The sequence below is a fragment of the Equus caballus genome, chromosome 1 (genome assembly GCF_041296265.1).
Source record: "Equus caballus isolate H_3958 breed thoroughbred chromosome 1, TB-T2T, whole genome shotgun sequence".
Classification (NCBI taxonomy): Eukaryota; Metazoa; Chordata; class Mammalia; order Perissodactyla; family Equidae; genus Equus; species Equus caballus.
This window is the reverse complement of record NC_091684.1, coordinates 160303065-160320447: the sequence shown is the minus strand read 5'-3', so window position 1 is coordinate 160320447 and position 17383 is coordinate 160303065. Positions and strand designations below refer to the sequence as shown.

Below are 17383 nucleotides of genomic sequence, written 5' to 3'. Positions count from 1 at the left end.
CCCACATACAAAACAGAGGAAGGTTGGCACAGCTCAGGGTGACTCTTCCTCAAGAAAAAAAAGAGGAAGATTAGCAACAGATGTTAGCTCAGGGCGAATCTTCCTCAGAAAAAAAAAAAAGAGATGAAGTGACGAACCAGAGTTTATGCTTTGACCCAGTCCTCCCCAGCTCATGCCTAACCACAAATAAAGTCCACAATGGAAGGGGTGTTGTCGGACAGTGCTATAGACCGAATGTTTGTGTGCCCCCAAATTCATATGGTGAAACCTAATCCTCAAGGTGAGGGTATTTGGAGATGGGGAGGTGATTTAGGTCATGAGGGTTCCACTCTTATGGGTGGAACGGGATTAGTGCCCTTATAAACAGAGGCTTCCAGAGAGCTCCCATGTCCCTTCTGCCATGTGAGGGCTTTCTATGAACCAGGAAGTTGGCCCTTACCAGACACCAAACCTGCCAGCACCTTGATCTTGGACTTCCCAGCCTCCAGAACTGTGAGAAATAAATTTCTGTTGTTTATAAGCCACCCAGTCTATGGCACTCTTACAGCAGCCTAAACAGATTAAGACAGACAGCCACTGCACCAGTCTCATTTTTGGCTTCTTCATGTCCCAGGATGGCAGTTGATAGAAATAGGGGACCACAAGAAGACAAGATGCTGACCTCATTAAGGACACCTATACCCCAAGGGGACTGCTGAGAGCCCTTCCAGAAGGCACCCTATTCTCAAGAGCACTGCCCTGGGCTGGCTCCACTCCAGAACTGGGACTCACATTTTTGTTGTCCCAGATGTGGATTCAATTCTCACCTCCCACTCATGATTCCTCCCCCATCTCTCTCACAGTAGTCCAACTTCTCCCCCATCCCTTGATACCGATCCTGAATCAACACACCTGAAATCAGTTCAAATCAGATTCCCAAGAGATAAAATTTTTTTTTTTATTTCAATGCATAGCTATAGCATTCACACATCCTGACCTGGGGCGGGGGAGGGGGAGAGGGAGGAAGGGTGGACTTAGTTTGTCTCATCCCCAAGAGGGGGTAAGTAGCTAAGTCACCCTTCACTCCCAGCACAGACCCTCAGAAGCCCCTGATCCTGAGCTCCAGATCTCAGGACAGAAGGGTGGGGCTCACCCTGCTCCAGAAAAGCTCAAACAGCCACTCCCAGGAAGGCAAGCCTTCTGCTCCTGTCTCCTGCCCACCCGTAGGACACAAAGTCCTTCTGTCTGGCCAGGCATCTGCTGGTGAAGCCCAGGAGAACGTATCCATCTCTTCATCTGCAGCAGCTATGCTAGGTCTCTGAGCCCCCATTTTGGAGCATCCCTGAGGTCAGTCTCTGGAGGTACTGCTGACGCAGAGGGGGCAACTGGGGATATAGCTCAAAGCCCTCTGGGAGGGCAGAGTTGGGAAGCTTATAGTGCAGGAGGTGCTGCCGGAGACCCTGCAAAGAGGGAGGAAACTTCATGAAGTGGGTAGTAAGATCCTGTTGAGATCTCCGTCCCCCAAGACCCTCTACTCTCCCACCCCCCAGGATGTGCCCCACGTACCTCATCTGCCAGCAGCCAAGTTTTCTGCAGCATGCTCCTGCGGGCAGCCTTGACATCGTCCTAAAGGCAGAACAGGGATAGGTGGCACTGGGCCAAAGGCTGGTACCCATCACTGGCCTTGCCCAGCCCTCACCTCCTCCCCAGAGGCAGCTCACGGCAGGCTCCCTTCCTCCTTCTGGAGATGGGGATGTAACTTACTGAGCTCTTTGGGTCCTGGGAGAAGATGAAGCTGTTGACGTGGGCCACAGCCACAGCATAGAGCACGGGGCACCAGCAAGGACGGAGTGCACCAGTAACCAGGGCCCGGAAGTAGAGCTGAAGGAGAGCCAGGTTGTCTTCAGGAGGCCCTGTGTAGCACTCCAGGGACACAGGCAACTGTGACAGGGGAAATGAGACACGCTGGGTGAAGGTGGGAATGTGTATCACCTGAATGCAGGGTGGGTGGCTGATGGTCACAAGAACCCAGTCACGAAGGCAGAGATCAGGCCCTGCACAGACATGTGTCCCTCTCTGCCACAAGGATCAACGTGAAAGACTAAAGAGCTGGAAAGCAGGGGACACTGGGAAACTGAGAAGCCGTGAATTTTTACTGCCTACCACATCTGTTTAATCTACGTAAAATTAAAACTCAAAATGTCACGTTTAACTGCTTGATTATATTGTCAAACCTTTCAAAAGTTCATGTTCTTTGGACCAGTAATTCTCTTTCTAAAAAATTATTCTTAATCCCATGCAGAAATGATTATGAGAGAAATAGAGCTAAAGTTTATGTTCAATGGTGTGGTGTTTATCATAGTTACTTAAAATAGCAAAAAATTGGAAACAACTTTCCTACCCACCAAGGGGTTCTGATAAAATAAATTGGGGCATACCTACACAATGAATTATGTAATAATAAAAAATGTTGATTTATTAGAATATTTAGTGATGTAGGGAATGCTTATTACATGTTAAATGAAGAAAACATCATGCAGTGATTCTAATTTTATAAAAATATATATGCACATAAAAAAGATAAATCAAAATCAAAATGGTTACCACTGGGTAGTGGGATTATGGATGACTATAATGTTCTTTTTTTTTAATTCTTAAAAATATTTTTTCTTTTTAGTTTTTTATATAAAATATATATGTATATTTTATATACAGATATTAAATGTATTTATATATTAAAATACTTATAAGTTTACCAAAATAAGCTATAATGAAAATTAAAAAACAAATCTAAAAAAATAATAATTCTTTACAGCTTATAAATTTAACTCCTTAGCCTGATATATGAGGCCCTCTCAGACTTCATTAGCCTTGTTTCCAACATCTTCCCAAACTGAATCTGTTCTAGACTCCTCCCGCCTCCCACCGTGTCATACTCCTTCCTGCTTCAGCTTATGCTATTCCACTAGGTACATCCTACCCTTCCTCCTCAACAGTCCAAATCTACCCAACCTTCAACGCCCAGATCAACCCCTACTGCCACAAGGCCTTCTCCTTATGGGAAACCCATTTTGATCTTTGCCTTTTCTGAATCCTGACTCAACACCTAGAATTCGAACAATTTAGAACAACGTTGTTTTTTTAGTATATCTTTTCTAGACTATAGCAGCTCGTGAGCAAGGAGCTGTGCCTTGTTAATAATAACAAACACCTACTACATGCCAGATACTACGTTAAACCCTTTTCATGGATTCTCTTAATCTCCTCAAAGGCCCCCATGGGTAAGAGAAGGAACTGAGGCCCACCAAAGCTGCCTACTGCTCGGGACTGCCCCCAAGGCCCAGGACGATGCCCATGGTGGGCTCTGCTGCACTGAGAAAGTACCTGGGTCAGAGGCAGGCCCAGAGCTCGCAAGGCTCCCACATGCTCCCCAAAGAGGGCGAGGCGCAAGGTGACGCTGAACCGACGCTGCAGGGGAAGGAGGACCAGAGCCCCAAAGAGGTGGTCCCCAAAAGAGACAGCCTCAAAATGCTCCAGGAAATTGGCATAGAGGTCAGGGAAAGATGCCAGCCCCGGAAGTGGGCAATCCAAGTTGAGGGTTGGCAGGACTTCAGGCTGGCAGAGCTGGGCCAGCAGGGCTGCCACCAAACGTTGTACTGGGGTCTCCCGGAACAGTTCACTGTCCACCAGGAACACGCACATGAGCCGTGCCAGGCGGGCAGCAGGAGGTACAGCCCAGAGGGCCTGGGGGCGCCAGCTCTCTAGGACTAGCACCCACTGCAAGGCCCGCATGGCTGTGCCCACAGTGTCAGCAGGAGGGAGCCCCGAGGGGGTGTCTGAAGCCCGGTGGTAGAGGTGAATCAAAGGCAGGAAAGGCCAGTCAGTGGGCAGCAGTGGCTCCTTAGGCACAGGGAGCAGCAGGGCTGGGATTCGCTGTAGCTCCCCTCGGTACACGGCCTGGGAGGCTAGCAGGCTCGCTCGGGCCAGTGAGCAGTGGGTCAGATAGCAGCTGCGAATGCTGGAGAGGTCCTGGCAGGCCTGAGCTAGCTGAGCCCCTCGTTCACACCCAGGGTCCCTGCCACTCCGTAAGGACAGCCGGTCAGAGAAGTCAGCTGCCTCAGGACCCCCTGATGCTCCTTCCCTGTAACAGAATCCAAAAGCCAAAAATGAGGGCTGGAACCACAGTACCCAGAAGGCCATGCGTGCTCTCCAGAGCTTCCCAGGTCCAATCCCACTCCTCCCTGTTCCCCTAATAACCTTCCATGCAGTGTGTACAGCACTTAAGAGGATGGACAGTAAAGCCAGCTGCCTAGGTGCAAGTTTAGAGAACTTCTCTGTGCCTCAGTTTCCTCATAGTAAAATGGGGATGATAATAATATCCCTCTCATGGTACAGGTAAAATACTTAAAATACAGACAAATACTTAAGGGACTACCAAAGAGTAAGCACTGAGTAATGGTCAGCTAGTTTATACACCATTTTTAGCCATACAGTCACACTGAAGTCCCCTGATACTCTCCGGTATGGTTATCCTCTTCCTCGCTTCACTGATGAGGAAATGGAGGCTCTGACAGGTTAAGTGTAACCCATGGAAGACCGAGAATGAAACCCAGGTCTCCCGGGTCCAGATTCAGGGCTGCTCTGTCAACAACCACGGCAGCCCCTCAAAGGGCTGAGTTGATGCCACCAACCCTGGACCTACGGGAGGAACTCCAGCCGAAATACACAGCTCAGCAGTAGCTCATGGGCGAGGTGCTCGCTTCCGGGCAGCAGCCGGCTCAGCAGGGCCAAGGCCATGCCATGATGGAGGGCGGCATTTGTGGCCGCCATTGGCTGGAGTGTTGCCTGTGAACAGAACAACCGGGGGATGGCGGTGGGTGAGGGGAAGAGAGGACAAAGCAAAGAGCAGCAAGGAAGAAGAGATAGGCAAAGGGATCTATGCTGAAGGGCACCAATCCTGGGCATGTCTGGAGGAAAGCAGGGGCTGCGTGGTCTGCCAGAAGCAGCACAGGCTTCAGAGAAGCAGGATGGGGATAATGGAGCGGGGGGAAGGGGCAACATCGACAGACAGGGGCACCTACCGCTCTCTGGGCCAGGGTGAGTGCCAGGTACTGCAGGTGGCACTCATGGCGCAGGGCCCACGCAGAGAAGGGTGTGAGGTGTGGAGCGGCCACAGGAGCCGCGCATTGGAGGAAGTAATTCTGGAGTCCTGGGGCAGCCAATATGGCAGCCAGCTGAGGAAAAGGTAGCTTGTTAGATCTAAAGGTGACTTTGATTCCTTCTGGGGCTCCCCAGGTGGCTGCCTCCTCCCCAGACAAACTCAGAGAAGTGGGTACTGGCAGAAAAGGCGTCCCTTCCCCAAGGGGCGCCCCCTGCCCCTTCCTTCTGACTCCTGCCATCTTGGCCCCCTGCCTGGCCCCTAACCAGGAGCCCAAGACTCACCTGGCCACATAGCCCCTTGTGGATCCGGGCCAGGGTGTTGAAAAGAGAGAGGAGGGCTGTGAGGAACGGGAAGGGGGAGGCTGAGCCAGCCAGACTGAGAGCGGGGCGGCCTCCCGTGCAGCCCAGTGACACGAGGCTGGAGAGAGTTTCAGGGGTCGGAGCACAGGACAGCGGGTTGCAGAGAAGGGAGCAGCGCCTGAAGGCAGAACAGAGAAGCTGAGAGGAGCTCTGGCCTGATGTGTGCCGGGCTGGCAAACAGCTGCTTCGTCTGCGACCAAGGCTAGCAGGCGCTTGGCTGTGCAATCCAGCGCCCACATTCCTGAGAGCCTGACATAACTGCGGCCTGCTAAGTTTCCCTCAGGCTGAAGGGTTCCACTTGGGATGGCTTAGGGAGCGAGCCCCAGGAATTCCACAAGGAGAGACACCATCTCCTCACCAAGGCCCTCCACCACGACCCCCCGCCCCAAACCACACACACAGTACATACCCAAGGGAATCCCACAGGCTGCCCAGAGTGGGCTGGTTCAGCAAGGGCAGCAGCAGCTCCTCTGACAGGCGCTCCATGTCCTGAAGCCAATCTCCTGGGCACAAGCTTGGCTGGAGGACCGAGGAGCTCACTGAGCTGATGGCCCAAGATACCCATTCTCCTAGATCCAGGCCAAGCCCAGGATTCTAAGAGCCCGAGAGAGCCAGTGTTTGGAGGTTTCTGCCTTCTGACCCTTCTGGAGGGAGAGAAGAGCCTGAGGTTGTTCTGGCACCCACTGTCTAGGGGTCCTGAGAGAGCATAAAGGCTCCGGGGAGGCTGATCTGCTGCTTGGGTTCTCTGGTCCCCACCAACATAAACTCCTTGCAAGCTCCACTGGATATGGAGGTGAAAAGAGGAGGAAAGGTGAAGAATAGGAAACGGTGGGAATGAGGAGGCAGGAGTGGAGAGGGGGACACAGAGGGAGGAGGGTAGAGGGGTAAGATGGAGGCAGGGCACCCAGGGCATGGTGGGAGGCAGACAGGCAGCACTCACCTGCTGGCTCCAGGCCTGGTAGTAGGCATCCAGGAAGAGCAGGCAGGCAGTGGGCACCAGGCCCAGGGCACTCCACATCTCAGGTCTGGGAAGCAACTTCAAGGTCTGTCTTAGACATGGCTCCACCAGAAGCTGGAGCCCAGACACCTCTGTCCAAATGATCAAGGAAGGGGTGGCCGACAGACTGGCCTCAGCAGGGTCACTACAGAGGTGCCAAAAGGGGCTGCAGTGAGATCTGGCTGCCTCAACTCTGCTTTAAGTTCTAGTGACCCTCCCCCTGTGGAGGAGCACTCCTGCCTGTCCCAGAGCTCCCAGTAGGATGTCCCTGCCGGCAGCTCAGGGCTGTAACCTACCTGCTGGGCTCAGGGGCAGTGTTGCTGGCTGCCAGGGTCAGCTGGGTGAGGAGACTGAGCAAGGAGGCTATCCGCTGCATGGACAGGGGCCGAGGGGAGTGGACGTTGAGCTCCTTGGGCACAGCCTGCAGGGCCTGCATGAGCACTGGGTAAAGCTCCCTGGGGGAGAACAATTACCGCCTTCAGTGATGAAGGGAGATAGAGATGTACGATACAAGGCAAGGCCCCGCCCAGGGATCTGCAGCTGGTTGAGGAGGAGCAGGAGGGAGAGCCCAGCGCTGGGTACTCTTGGAAGCTTCAAGAGGGAAGGAAGGCTGGGGGCTGAAGGGAAGGAGGTAGCCCTTCAAGGCTTCCCTCCAAGAGGGAATTTAAATCTAATTTCACTGAGATACCAATGCTGCTGTGCACAGAACATGGTTAACCCCGCTTTGTTCCTCTTTCCCCGGGCTGGTCCGGACTACCAAGCCCTCTTCATTCCGCCCAGAATCCCCTCTTCCTTATTCTCAGCCTCCCTTCAAGCTTGAAACCTTGAGCAAGGCTGAGTCATCAGGTTAGGTGTGAAGGCAGAACTGCAGGGGTCTGCGAAGGAGCCTACCCACCCCCTCTCTCCTCACCGATAAAGATCACTGCCCTGGCCATAGGAGGCGGCCACGGCCCACAGACGGAAGGCCTCCATGCTCAGCATCTCAGCTTCCTCCGGGGGCAAGGCCAGTTCCTGGGGTGGCTCAGCTATAAAGCGGCGCAGGCGGCTCCGGAGATCAAAGCTGTTTAACTGGGGGTGGGCACAGAGTCTGGGGATCAAGGTCAGCTGGGGGGTCCCAAGTTTCAGGCCTCAGGTTCTCTCACTACAGAGATTGGCTCAACTCAGCCCTGTTCCAGGCCCCTCTGGTGCTGCAGGGTCATAGATCTGGGCAAGGGTGAAACTACCTCATCCATCCCTTCCCCCTTCCCACTTCCCACTTCCTCCTTCCTTCCTTTCCTCCCTCTGTCCTCCCCTTCTTTCAGCAAGCGTTTGCTGAGCACCTTTTTTAGGGCTACTTGGCTACAGGTGATGGGTGCCTATCTGCATGTGGCTCTTCTTGTCTGGGTCCAGGGAACAGGGAACCCCCCCTTCATATGAGAGCAGAGTAGGCCTACAGGATACACTAGGCTCCAGGTGACTAGCTCCTGCCTGGTGGTTTCTGTGCCAATTCTAAGCAATTGGGACAGATATGAAGAGGAAGCTGGCATGAACAGACCATCTAGTGTCCAGGAGCCATGCTTAGCCCCAACCCAGCCCTGTCTTGAGGCCCCATCCCTGCCCTGTGTCCTGCTCACCAGCCGGGCAGCAATATTCCTACCAGCCGAGGCCAAGACACGAAGTAGTTTCATGGCAGTAGCACAGGGTACTTTGTGCAGACTAGGGGTAGGCCCCACCCCCACTGGGGACCAGCTGGTGGGCAGGAACTCTCGAACCACGGTCTCTATCAGCCGAGGGCACTCCAGGACCTGTGGGGGAGAGGAGGCGAGGGGAGGTAGGTAGGCTGAGGGTCAAGACCAGGCCCAGCTATGCTCTTTGCCCACTCTCTGCCTCCTTCTCTTTCTCACCCTTGTGGCTGACTCCAGGGAATGCCGGGCCAGGCGGATGAGCACAGCCAGGATGTCAAGGACCACAGAAGGTCCTGGGCAGGTCACCTCCAGCACATAGCGCAGCCGAGGCAGCAGGTTGGTAGCCAGAAGGCCCTGAGGATAAGAGGGATAAACCCAATGCCAAATGCAGCTGGGCCCCAGGCCTTGATGACCCCTCTTGCGCAACATGTGCTTGTCCTCAAGGTCATGAGACACGTGCAGCTGGCCCAGCACCTTTACCTTGATGACATCATGTCGGGCCAGGTCAGATGGAGGCCGGTTTCCTTCCTCAGGATTCTTCCTTTTTGCTTTTTCTGCTGGGGGCTCTTCATCCTCATCCTCATCCTCCTTGTCCTCCTGGCTGGGCATCAGAGGGAACACCAAAGCTCCGTGGTACCAGGAGAAGGTGCTGTCAAGAAGCTCCTGCCAGAGGAAAGAGAGTGAGGGTGGGAAGTGGACGAAAGGGTCAGGCCAGGAAATGGGTCCAGGAGGAGAGGGCAGAAGCTATCCACCAAGGACAGAGAGGTAAGGCTCCTGGGCTTTGGGGCCTTTAGGAAGGTGATGCTGGATAGAGATTACCCAATCCCTGCTCTGCCTGGCAAAGCCTCAGCAATGAGGGCAAGCCCGGCAGGAGGAGTAGGGACCCTGATGCCTCAAAGCCCCGTTCCCATCCCTGTTGTACCTCATCTCCAGGAGCTACCAGCAGAGCCCGAAGAGCCCGGACAGCAGCTGCGATGACCCCATCCACTCTGTCATCCAGGGAGAAGCGCAGCAGGAAGAGGAAACCAGCATCCAAAAGGAGGTGCAAGACACTGCCCACTAGCTGGTCCCCAAACTCACCAGCCTGGGCCTTAGGGACAGGAGGATAAAACCTTGTTGAAGATGCTGAAGTTATAGTCTTTGTCCTAACCATTTACTTGCCCACCTCTGACCCTGGGCTTGCCCCGTTCCCAGGCTGACTCACAGACCCATGGTGTACGGGCTAGTGAGCCAGAGTGAAAAGGGCAGGAGGTGGAAAGAGGTAAGGTTGGGGGGTGAGGGGTCAGGGGGCAGGACCAGGCCAGCAGTCCACTCACCCTGCTGATGACCTGGGCCAACACATGCAGTGCTAGTCCTCTCTGCTGGGACACCTGGCTACGTGTCAGATGGAACAGCTCCTGGAGGGAGTACCCTGCTCTCTGAGGCAGGGACAAGAAGTCAGAAGGAGCCAAGACACAGGGCAGCACCCTCCCACAAATATGCAACAATCCATATATGCCAGGCACCGAGTTAGGTGTCAAGGGGAAGACAAAGAGTACTATCCCTTGCTTCTGCTCTCCATGGATCCTTCAACTGGTACAGAAGATAGGACTTGCATACCAGCAACCATAGCGTATGGCAGATTGGGAGGAAGGTAGTAATCGGCGTTTAACTTGCAACCAGAGAACAGGAGAGAAAGAAGGGGGACCTGGAAACGTGATCTAGTCTCAGTGGGTGGGCAGAGCTTGGAGGGCCCAGCATGGAACAGTAAAGGCATTCCCCAGAACAGGCTTCAGGAACCGAGCCTTGGAGGTCCTTGAGCACAGGGTGTATATGGCAGGAAGGCAGCAGGAGTGAGGGAGGCCGAGCTGTAGGGTCAGCAGGGACAGACTGGGGAAGGCCTGTCTTGCTGGGTTGAGGAGCCAAGACTATTCTGTGTGCAGAGGGAAACCAGGAAACTTTCTAAGGCAAGGAATGGCCTGAGCCAGGCCAGAGGAAATCAGTATGGAAGCCCCATGAGGGACAGAATGGCAAGGCAGAGAGTGGAAGATTGAGCAGACAAGAGGGAGCAAGGCTGTTATCTAGGAAGCATCATGGGGAGGTGACAGACAGCAAATTAGCAAGTTCTGGCAACTGACTGGAATGTGAGGGAACGAGAAGATTTCAAGCCTAAGAACCTGAATGGACAGCAAGGCCATGAACTGGAATAGAGCACGTAGGAGTCCTAGGCAACTGAGGAGAGGTCCTTTTCCACGTGGCTGAAAAGCAAGGAGCGCTGCCCAGTCCTCCCTGGGTCCTATGCCTCACCTCCGCCTCCTCTCCATGGTGGTGCAGGCCCAGATGGGTGGGCAGGTCCACATCAGGGGCCAGTAGCTCTCCCTGAAGACTGAATCGGGCCTGCATCCTCTAATGAAGAGAGAAAGAGGACCATGCGCTGAGGGCAGCAGCAACTTCCCCACACCCACTCCTCACCTTTAATCCCAGGACTCTCAGGACACAGCTCCTAACTCTACCTCTGACTGGAAATGGGGTTCCTCTGGCCTTGGGGGTGAGGCAGGGAGAGGAGAGTGAGCACAAAGGAGAGATGTTTCTCAAGCTCGGGGGAAGAGAAGGGCCTGAGTTCTGGTAAAAGAGCCACAGCCCCACTTCTACCCCGCCCACCCCTCATAGGCCAGTTGGCCCTCCTCACCTCCTGTGTCTGCTGCCGCCGGAGTGGGGGCAGGTCCTGGGTCCAATGGAGCTTCTCCAGCTCAACAGTGTCCATGTGCAGCCATTCTTTGTGGGGGGTCATGGGCAGTGCCAGAGCTGGGGAGACGGAAGCAGAGCAGTATTCCCTAAGGGGCTCAGCTCACTGATCCTCTGGGGTCCCAGCCATCACCCAGTAGCTGCCACATCCATCTCTGCCCTAGGGTCTGAGCAGTCTCTGCCCTCAGCTATGGCTAATGGCATAGCCCAGGGGCTGGAACTCCTGGGAACAGGACAAATGTCTCAGATATGGCAGAACATACCCAGTCCTGGGCTCTAGCCCCCTCCCCTGTTGACCCCAAGGATTTGTTGGGAGGGGAAAGAGGAAGAGAAGGAGGTAAGGAAGAGAAGAGAGGGGGATGGGAGGACCACATACACCAGGGAAAACATAATTCTCCTCTCTCTAGCACCAACCTTCTAAAGGAGGAGGAGAGTGGGTCCAATGAGGGGGGAGCTACACCGCTTTAGTAGGGCAAGAAACAGACACACACCCACAGCATCCTCCTCCTTCCTCACCCCAACCCCCACTCAACCTGCTCAGTAGGCCCGGAGCTTATCCAGGGGCAGAAGGTTCCTGGCTCTCGTAATTTAATTTCTTCTTTTGTTAATCACTAATAAAATAATCCACTTCCTAGGAAATGAGTGCTCCCATTGGCCTCTCTGCTTTGTAAGACCTGCGTCAGACTCTTCCTTTCCCATCGCCGTGGCCCTGCCATCTTCCCCCAATACTGAGAGCAGAGGCAGAAAGAGCTGTGGGATGGATGGAGCCAGAGCTGGGGCAGCTACCACAAAGGCAGGGGGCAGACGGTCTGCCAGAGGAGGGGGCCATTCAGCCACCACACCCTGCTGCCTCTTACCAGGGAGGAGAGAGAAAGAGCAGTCACAGGACAAGAAAACAGGAAGCATGTGCAGGAAGAATATATGCATTAGCAAATGAAGATTGATTTCAAGGCAATAATGAGGATTAACATTAGATGTCAGAGGACAGAGAAGACTCTCCCTTTTCCTTTCTGCCAGGCCTAGGAGACGGGATACTTTCCTCTACTTTTATTCCCCCTCCTCCACACCTGGGGCTCCTGGCTCCAGCTCATCTTCCTGCCTGGGCTCAGTAGCAGGAGCTGGCACAATGGGCTCCTCTCCAGTGACCTCAACAGAGGGGCCTCCTGGCCTCTGCTCCTCCGCAGCCTTCCCTCCTGCTTGCTTGTGGGTGCTGCTGCGAGATCTCAAGAAGGCAACCAGGCTGGGATCTGGAGGAGAGGGTGGCGGGGAGAGTGGGTGGGGGCAGATCCTCCCCAGCCTCCTATAGACCTGAGACCTGCTGAATACTGCCTGCCTATAGGTGCCAAGGCCAAGACAAGCCACTTTCCGGCCCTGATCTGAGCCCCCTGGGCTCTCTTGGGGCCCCAGTGACCCACACCTGTCACTGAGACCTGCGTGCCCACCTTTCCCTCCACTCTTCACAGTTCCCTGGCCCAGGTCCCTCTGCCCACTTCTGTGTTTGGCTCCAGGTCAGAGGCCCAAATAAGTGGCTGTGGAATAAATGAAGGAATGTTGACTACAGCCAAAGAGAATAATTTCTCTCACTTTCAGATAATTTATTTATGCACAAATATTCACTAAAAACCCAAGATATACTCTGCTCCACATACGGTTTGGAACAAGACTGAGTTGGTGCTATCGTTTGGGTGAAGAGAAACAAGGAGGGAGGCGTGGTACAGTATAGCATCATATAACAGAACCTACTGTAGCTGTGCTGGAGTACAGCTACAATATAGTGTCTCACACTAGTGTAGTATAGTATACACTGCACAGTGGTTAAGAGCAGGACCTGTGACACCAGATGCACCTGGGTTTATACCTCATCTGTGTTCCTTTCCAGCTGTGTGACATGGGGGAGGATTTCTTAAAGTTGTAAGCCTCATTTCTTTTCTTAAGTAAATGAGGTTAGTACCACCTACCTCACAGGAACTGTTTGAGGACAGAATGAAATAATGCATTAAAGTAGTCAGCACATGGGGCCGGCCCCGTGCCCATGTGATTAAGTTCGCGCCCTCCACTTCGGCGGCCCAGGGTTTCACCAGTTTGGATCCTGGGCGTGGATATGGTGCCAGTCATCAGGCCATGCTGAGGCAGCGTCCCACATGCCACAACTAGAAGGACTCACAACTAAATAATATATACAACTATATACTGGGGGGATTTGGGGAGAAAAAGGAAAAATAAAATCTTTAAAGTACTCAGCACAGTGCCTGGCACTCACAGTAAGCCTGCCTCCAGAAGTAGCAGTCCCTTCCTAGCCCAGTCTGGGCAGGAAAGCCAGGTGCCCATACCAAGCTGAGCCAGCAACCGCTGCTGCTCCTGCAGGATCTCCTCGGGAGCCATGGCTTGCAGTCTCGCTACATTCTCTTCATGGATGGTCTGGGCTTCCTGCTCAGCCTCCTGGCCCCTGAGCCCCTTCCCTGTGACCAGATGGGGTCCCTGGAAGCTGGAGCTGCCACAGGGAAGCTGGTTGCCCTGCTCCCTAGGTGTGAGTGCCTCAGAGGTCACAGCACCTGGAAGAAGTGTATGATCAGTTTCACCGCCTCACCCCAACTGGGCCTTCTGGCCCTTTCTCTAACCCCATTAGTCCTGGAGACAGATGGAGGCCCAGAGTTTTCCCAGGCACAGAGTAGAGACCCCCATGGGTCTGGCATAGGACTCCATACACCCTGGGGTTGGGTTGGTGATCTCTCCACTCATCCTCCCCATGGACTTATATGAGGTTTCCCTCAGAAATATCCTACACTCTGACTCTTCTCTGGAATGTCTAGAAAGCCACCTGCCTCTAGGGGCCTGCTCTCAGTTCTTCCACTAGTAATTTGTATCATTAAAGGAATCTTGGCCTACATCTTTATTTTAGTCTCTGCCAGACACTTCTACCCCCTTCCTTTCCCCTAGGGTCAAGAAATGGCCTGCCCGCTCTCTGTACCTAAGACCCAGATGTGGACCCAAGCCACCCATATGCAATACTCTAAGTGGGGATATGGGACACCTTTCTTTTTAGATGGTTCAAATGCACTTCATATTTGAGGCAGGAAGACATATCCAAAGTGACTCTATGATTGTGTCTTACCAAAAGTCCGAGCCCCGGCCTCTTCAACCCCAGCTCACCCTCTGGTGGGTCCAGGATGGACACAACTTCTCTAACTGCTGGGACTCTGGCTTCAGATACTCTCCTTGCTGCAATCTCCTGGGCAAAGATGCTTCTCTTACCAGACGTTGCTGCCTTCCCCTATACGACAAAGAGAAAACCCAGGTGACTGATGCTCATTATCCTATTCTCATCTTAATCTCTTTATACCAAGGTCACTGGAACAAAAGGATAAGAGAGACTTATTCAGTATCCCAGGGTTACAACCCTAGTCCTCAGAAAAAGCAAGGCTCTTTAGAAGCACAGATCCTGAAGTCTAACAGACTTGGTTGGATTTCCAGCTCTTCTATCAATTACATGTGTGGTGTTAGACAAGTTATTTATCTTTTGGAGGTCTCTGTTACCTTATCTGAAAAACGGAGATAAGGATACCCACCTTACACACTTGTTATGAGGATTAAATGAAATAATACATATGAAGTACTTAGTGTGACAGTGCTTTAACAACAGAAGTACTCATCATTAAGATTATCAACCTGGGGAAGATTCACAATGAGGCTGTCCCCTAGGCATCACCTAAGGTTACCCCTGCCTACCTGTCTCCCCTGTGAGCGATGGAATACGGGAGGGAAAGCAACGCCACTGGGCAGAGGCAGATTCACAGCCGCTGAACTTGTATCCCGTTCCTGCAGCACAGCACAAAGTAGTGAAGATACAGAGATGTTCCTAGGCTGGACCCTATCCCACCAACCCCAGTTCTGTATGACTAGAACCTCACTCTAGGGAGTCATGAACCCACCTTACTTCTCAGGGCCCGGTGATTCTAAACCAGCCTCCAACCTGACTGCACAGGGCACAGAAGTCTCACCTTTCTGAATCACCCTCTACTCATAAAGCTCACCACCTCCACCCAATATCTTTGTTGCTCTAGGACACGTTGTCCCACTCAGCCAGGGTGAGACGCACAATAATCTTAGTCAAGACAGCAGTGATGTGCTGATCATGCCTGTTCAGCCTCTCTTCAGGGTCCTCATGTTCAGGCACGGGACAACCAGGGCTGGGCCTGGCTCTCTTCGGGGGAGCAGGAACCAAAGCTGGGGGCAAATCTGGGAGATCTGAGAAAGAAAAAAACCCAGATGTGAGGATGGCTTATACCTTCCGAGGAAGACACTGCCGGCTAGAGGGAAAACAAAGAAAGAAAGACAGCTGCCAAGCGGCCCTGGCTCAAGCTGTGTCCCCTTGAGCAAGATATTTAACCTCACTAAGCCTCAGTTTCTTCATATGTAAAAATAGGGCTGCAGCAAGAGAGGCCATGCAGAGTCTGAAATAATGATGGGGCAGAATCCAGCCACATCAGGAAGAGGGAGGGGGCCCTGAGGCTGTTCCCCTTCTCCTTCCCAGCCTCACACCCACAGCCACTCACTGTCCAGCATCACTACATCTCGATGATCCTGCAGCGGAGTTTGGTTTGGGTTAGTGTCGCCATCTCGCCTACTTCCTTTCTTCACCAATTGTACGGCTGGGGCTGCACCAGCTGCAAGAAACTGATTCTGGAAACGCAGCAGGTCCAGCTCAGACTCCCCTGGCTTTGGTCTTGACAGCATCTTGACACTCCTGCTGCCTCCCCAGTGTGAATCTCCACTGCTTCACTGTGGGGATTCCCTCTCATTCACCCCTAAAAGGAAGAAAGATAATGGGCGCTCTGCAATTGAACCCCTATTCTCCTTATTGTGCATCAGAGAAGGCTCTTTTTTTTTCTTGGGTTCATGTCAACTCATTTCTCCTCATTCATACCTTATCGCCATTCCCTCCCTATTTAGCCTTCCGTGATGTCATCAGCTTAGCAACAATATTTACTGCCAACTTAGATTGTTTACAATCGGTGGACGATAAAAACTCTCAGGAACAACCCTAGTGGAACTAAGGAAAATGCTACCAGGACCCAGGCAGATAATCAAACTGGAGAGAACATGCCTGGCCTAGAGATATTGAAATTATTAAAAATCTTGGGCTGTAAAAGATCAATATATAAAACTCATTTGCATTGCTATATACTAGCAAAGAACAATCACAAAATGAAATTAAGAAAAAAATTCCACTTACAATAGCATCAAAAAGAATAAAATACTTCGGAAAAAATTTCCCCAAAGAATCACAAGACTTGTACACAGTCGGGCCCCACAACTGCCCCCAGGCGCCCCTGGACCACCCACGCCTACAGAGAAATCACCGAGTCTCTGCTTTTGCTGCCGGCGGATGGGGGACCATGCCCGAGATCTCCGCACCGAAGAGTCCGCGGCCCCTCCTGTGCCGACCACAGACACTCGGGCAGGCTCCGACAAAGGAACTGGACACTCTGCACAGAGCCCTCCGCCGGGGTCCCCTGACGTCTGTTCCTCCAGCCAAGCCACCTACTTGCTCCAAGACCGCCTGGGCGCCGCCATCTTGCCCCGCAAATGCCGCGCTTCCGCCGCCGCCAGACGTGAGCTTCCGCCCCGCAGCCTGGCCCCGCCCCTCCCGGACCTGGCTCCGCCCACTCTGGGCTTTGCAGGCTTGGCGTTCCAGACCTGCAAGAGCGAAGATAGTCGGTTTGCGGTGTCCTGTCCCACCACGTAAGCTCTGAGTCGACGCTCAGAACACTCATCCTTCCGATGTACAGCAGGCACAGGCCCTTCTACACATACAACACCCGTGACGGAGGCAGAGGGTTCCTCAGACGCCCCTGTGCACTCACCACTCCAGATAACTACATCCCGCACCCCAGCACCCAAGCTCACGGGCAACACCCAGAAACCTGCACACACACCGGTGTGGCCGCCCCAGTGTGTTTATGAGCGAGCAAGAAGGTAACTGTGAAAAAGGAAAGGCGAGGCCCAAGGAAAAAACGTTACAGGAGTAGTTGTGGTGAGAAGAGAGAAGAAAACAGCCTCATTGCCGGCAAGGTGATCCCCTTCTTGAGCAACCTGCCTTTGTTCCTGCCGGTGTCCCTTCTCGGAAATGTCCCTTCTTGGAAATCCTACCTCTTTTCCCTTCCACCCCCAGCCCCCAAAGTCTTTCTCTTCAAAGTCTTTCTCTTCGTTTAAGGCCTAGCTGGAATCAACTCTAAAACCTTTGTCAACTGGTCCTACTCTCACTGAACATTCCTTGGAATCTTCCACCTGCACCCCGCTGGGTGGCATCTTGGGAACGCACTGCCCACTATCAACTATCACTGGTTACCTTTTCACAAGCATCTGTCCTGTTCCCTTGACTAGACTGTCTTTTTTGCATCCATAATGCTCAGCACCCAGCAGCATATTGCCATGCACATATGACCCTAGTAAATCATTCCTTTATTGAAGGCCATCTTTTTTATTTATTTATTTTTAT

At 53.0% G+C, this 17383-nt stretch overlaps 1 protein-coding gene across 4 annotated transcripts; it reads right to left on the bottom strand.

Moving 5' to 3' along the window:
* Nucleotides 1-907: 907 nt before the first annotated feature.
* Nucleotides 908-16503, bottom strand: RPAP1 (RNA polymerase II associated protein 1). 4 transcript variants are annotated; one of them, XM_001503407.6, is made up of 25 exons: nt 16430-16503; nt 15438-15689; nt 14981-15129; nt 14611-14700; nt 14035-14155; nt 13215-13436; nt 11952-12131; nt 10829-10944; nt 10447-10545; nt 9477-9578; nt 9083-9250; nt 8641-8823; nt 8380-8514; nt 8110-8280; nt 7407-7564; nt 6793-6951; nt 6440-6641; nt 5909-6018; nt 5422-5617; nt 5061-5213; nt 4682-4824; nt 3364-4120; nt 1744-1920; nt 1546-1605; nt 908-1439 (listed from the first exon to the last, which is right to left on the bottom strand). In XM_001503407.6, exons 2-25 carry the CDS (start codon nt 15616-15618, stop codon nt 1290-1292), a joined length of 4182 nt encoding a protein of 1393 aa, XP_001503457.1. In that variant the 5' UTR covers nt 15619-15689; nt 16430-16503; the 3' UTR covers nt 908-1289. The 4 variants fall into 4 exon arrangements, with proteins under 4 accessions (XP_001503457.1, XP_070127888.1, XP_005603183.1 ...); XM_070271787.1 differs by having other exon boundaries at nt 15021-15129; nt 16430-16492; XM_005603126.4 differs by having other exon boundaries at nt 16245-16486.
* Nucleotides 16504-17383: the final 880 nt, after the last annotated feature.

Excerpts from the sequence above, each read along its gene's own strand:
- RPAP1 (XM_001503407.6), bottom strand. The coding sequence starts at position 15,618 with ATGCTGTCAAGACCAAAGCCAGGGGAGTCTGAGCTGGACCTGCTGCGT. Across the intron at positions 15,130-15,437 it reads AGATGTAGTGATGCTGGACA|ATCTCCCAGATTTGCCCCCA; the intron begins GTGAGTGGCTGT and ends TTTCTTTCTCAG. Across the intron at positions 14,156-14,610 it reads ATCGCTCACAGGGGAGACAG|GGGAAGGCAGCAACGTCTGG; the intron begins GTAGGCAGGGGT and ends TTTGTCGTATAG.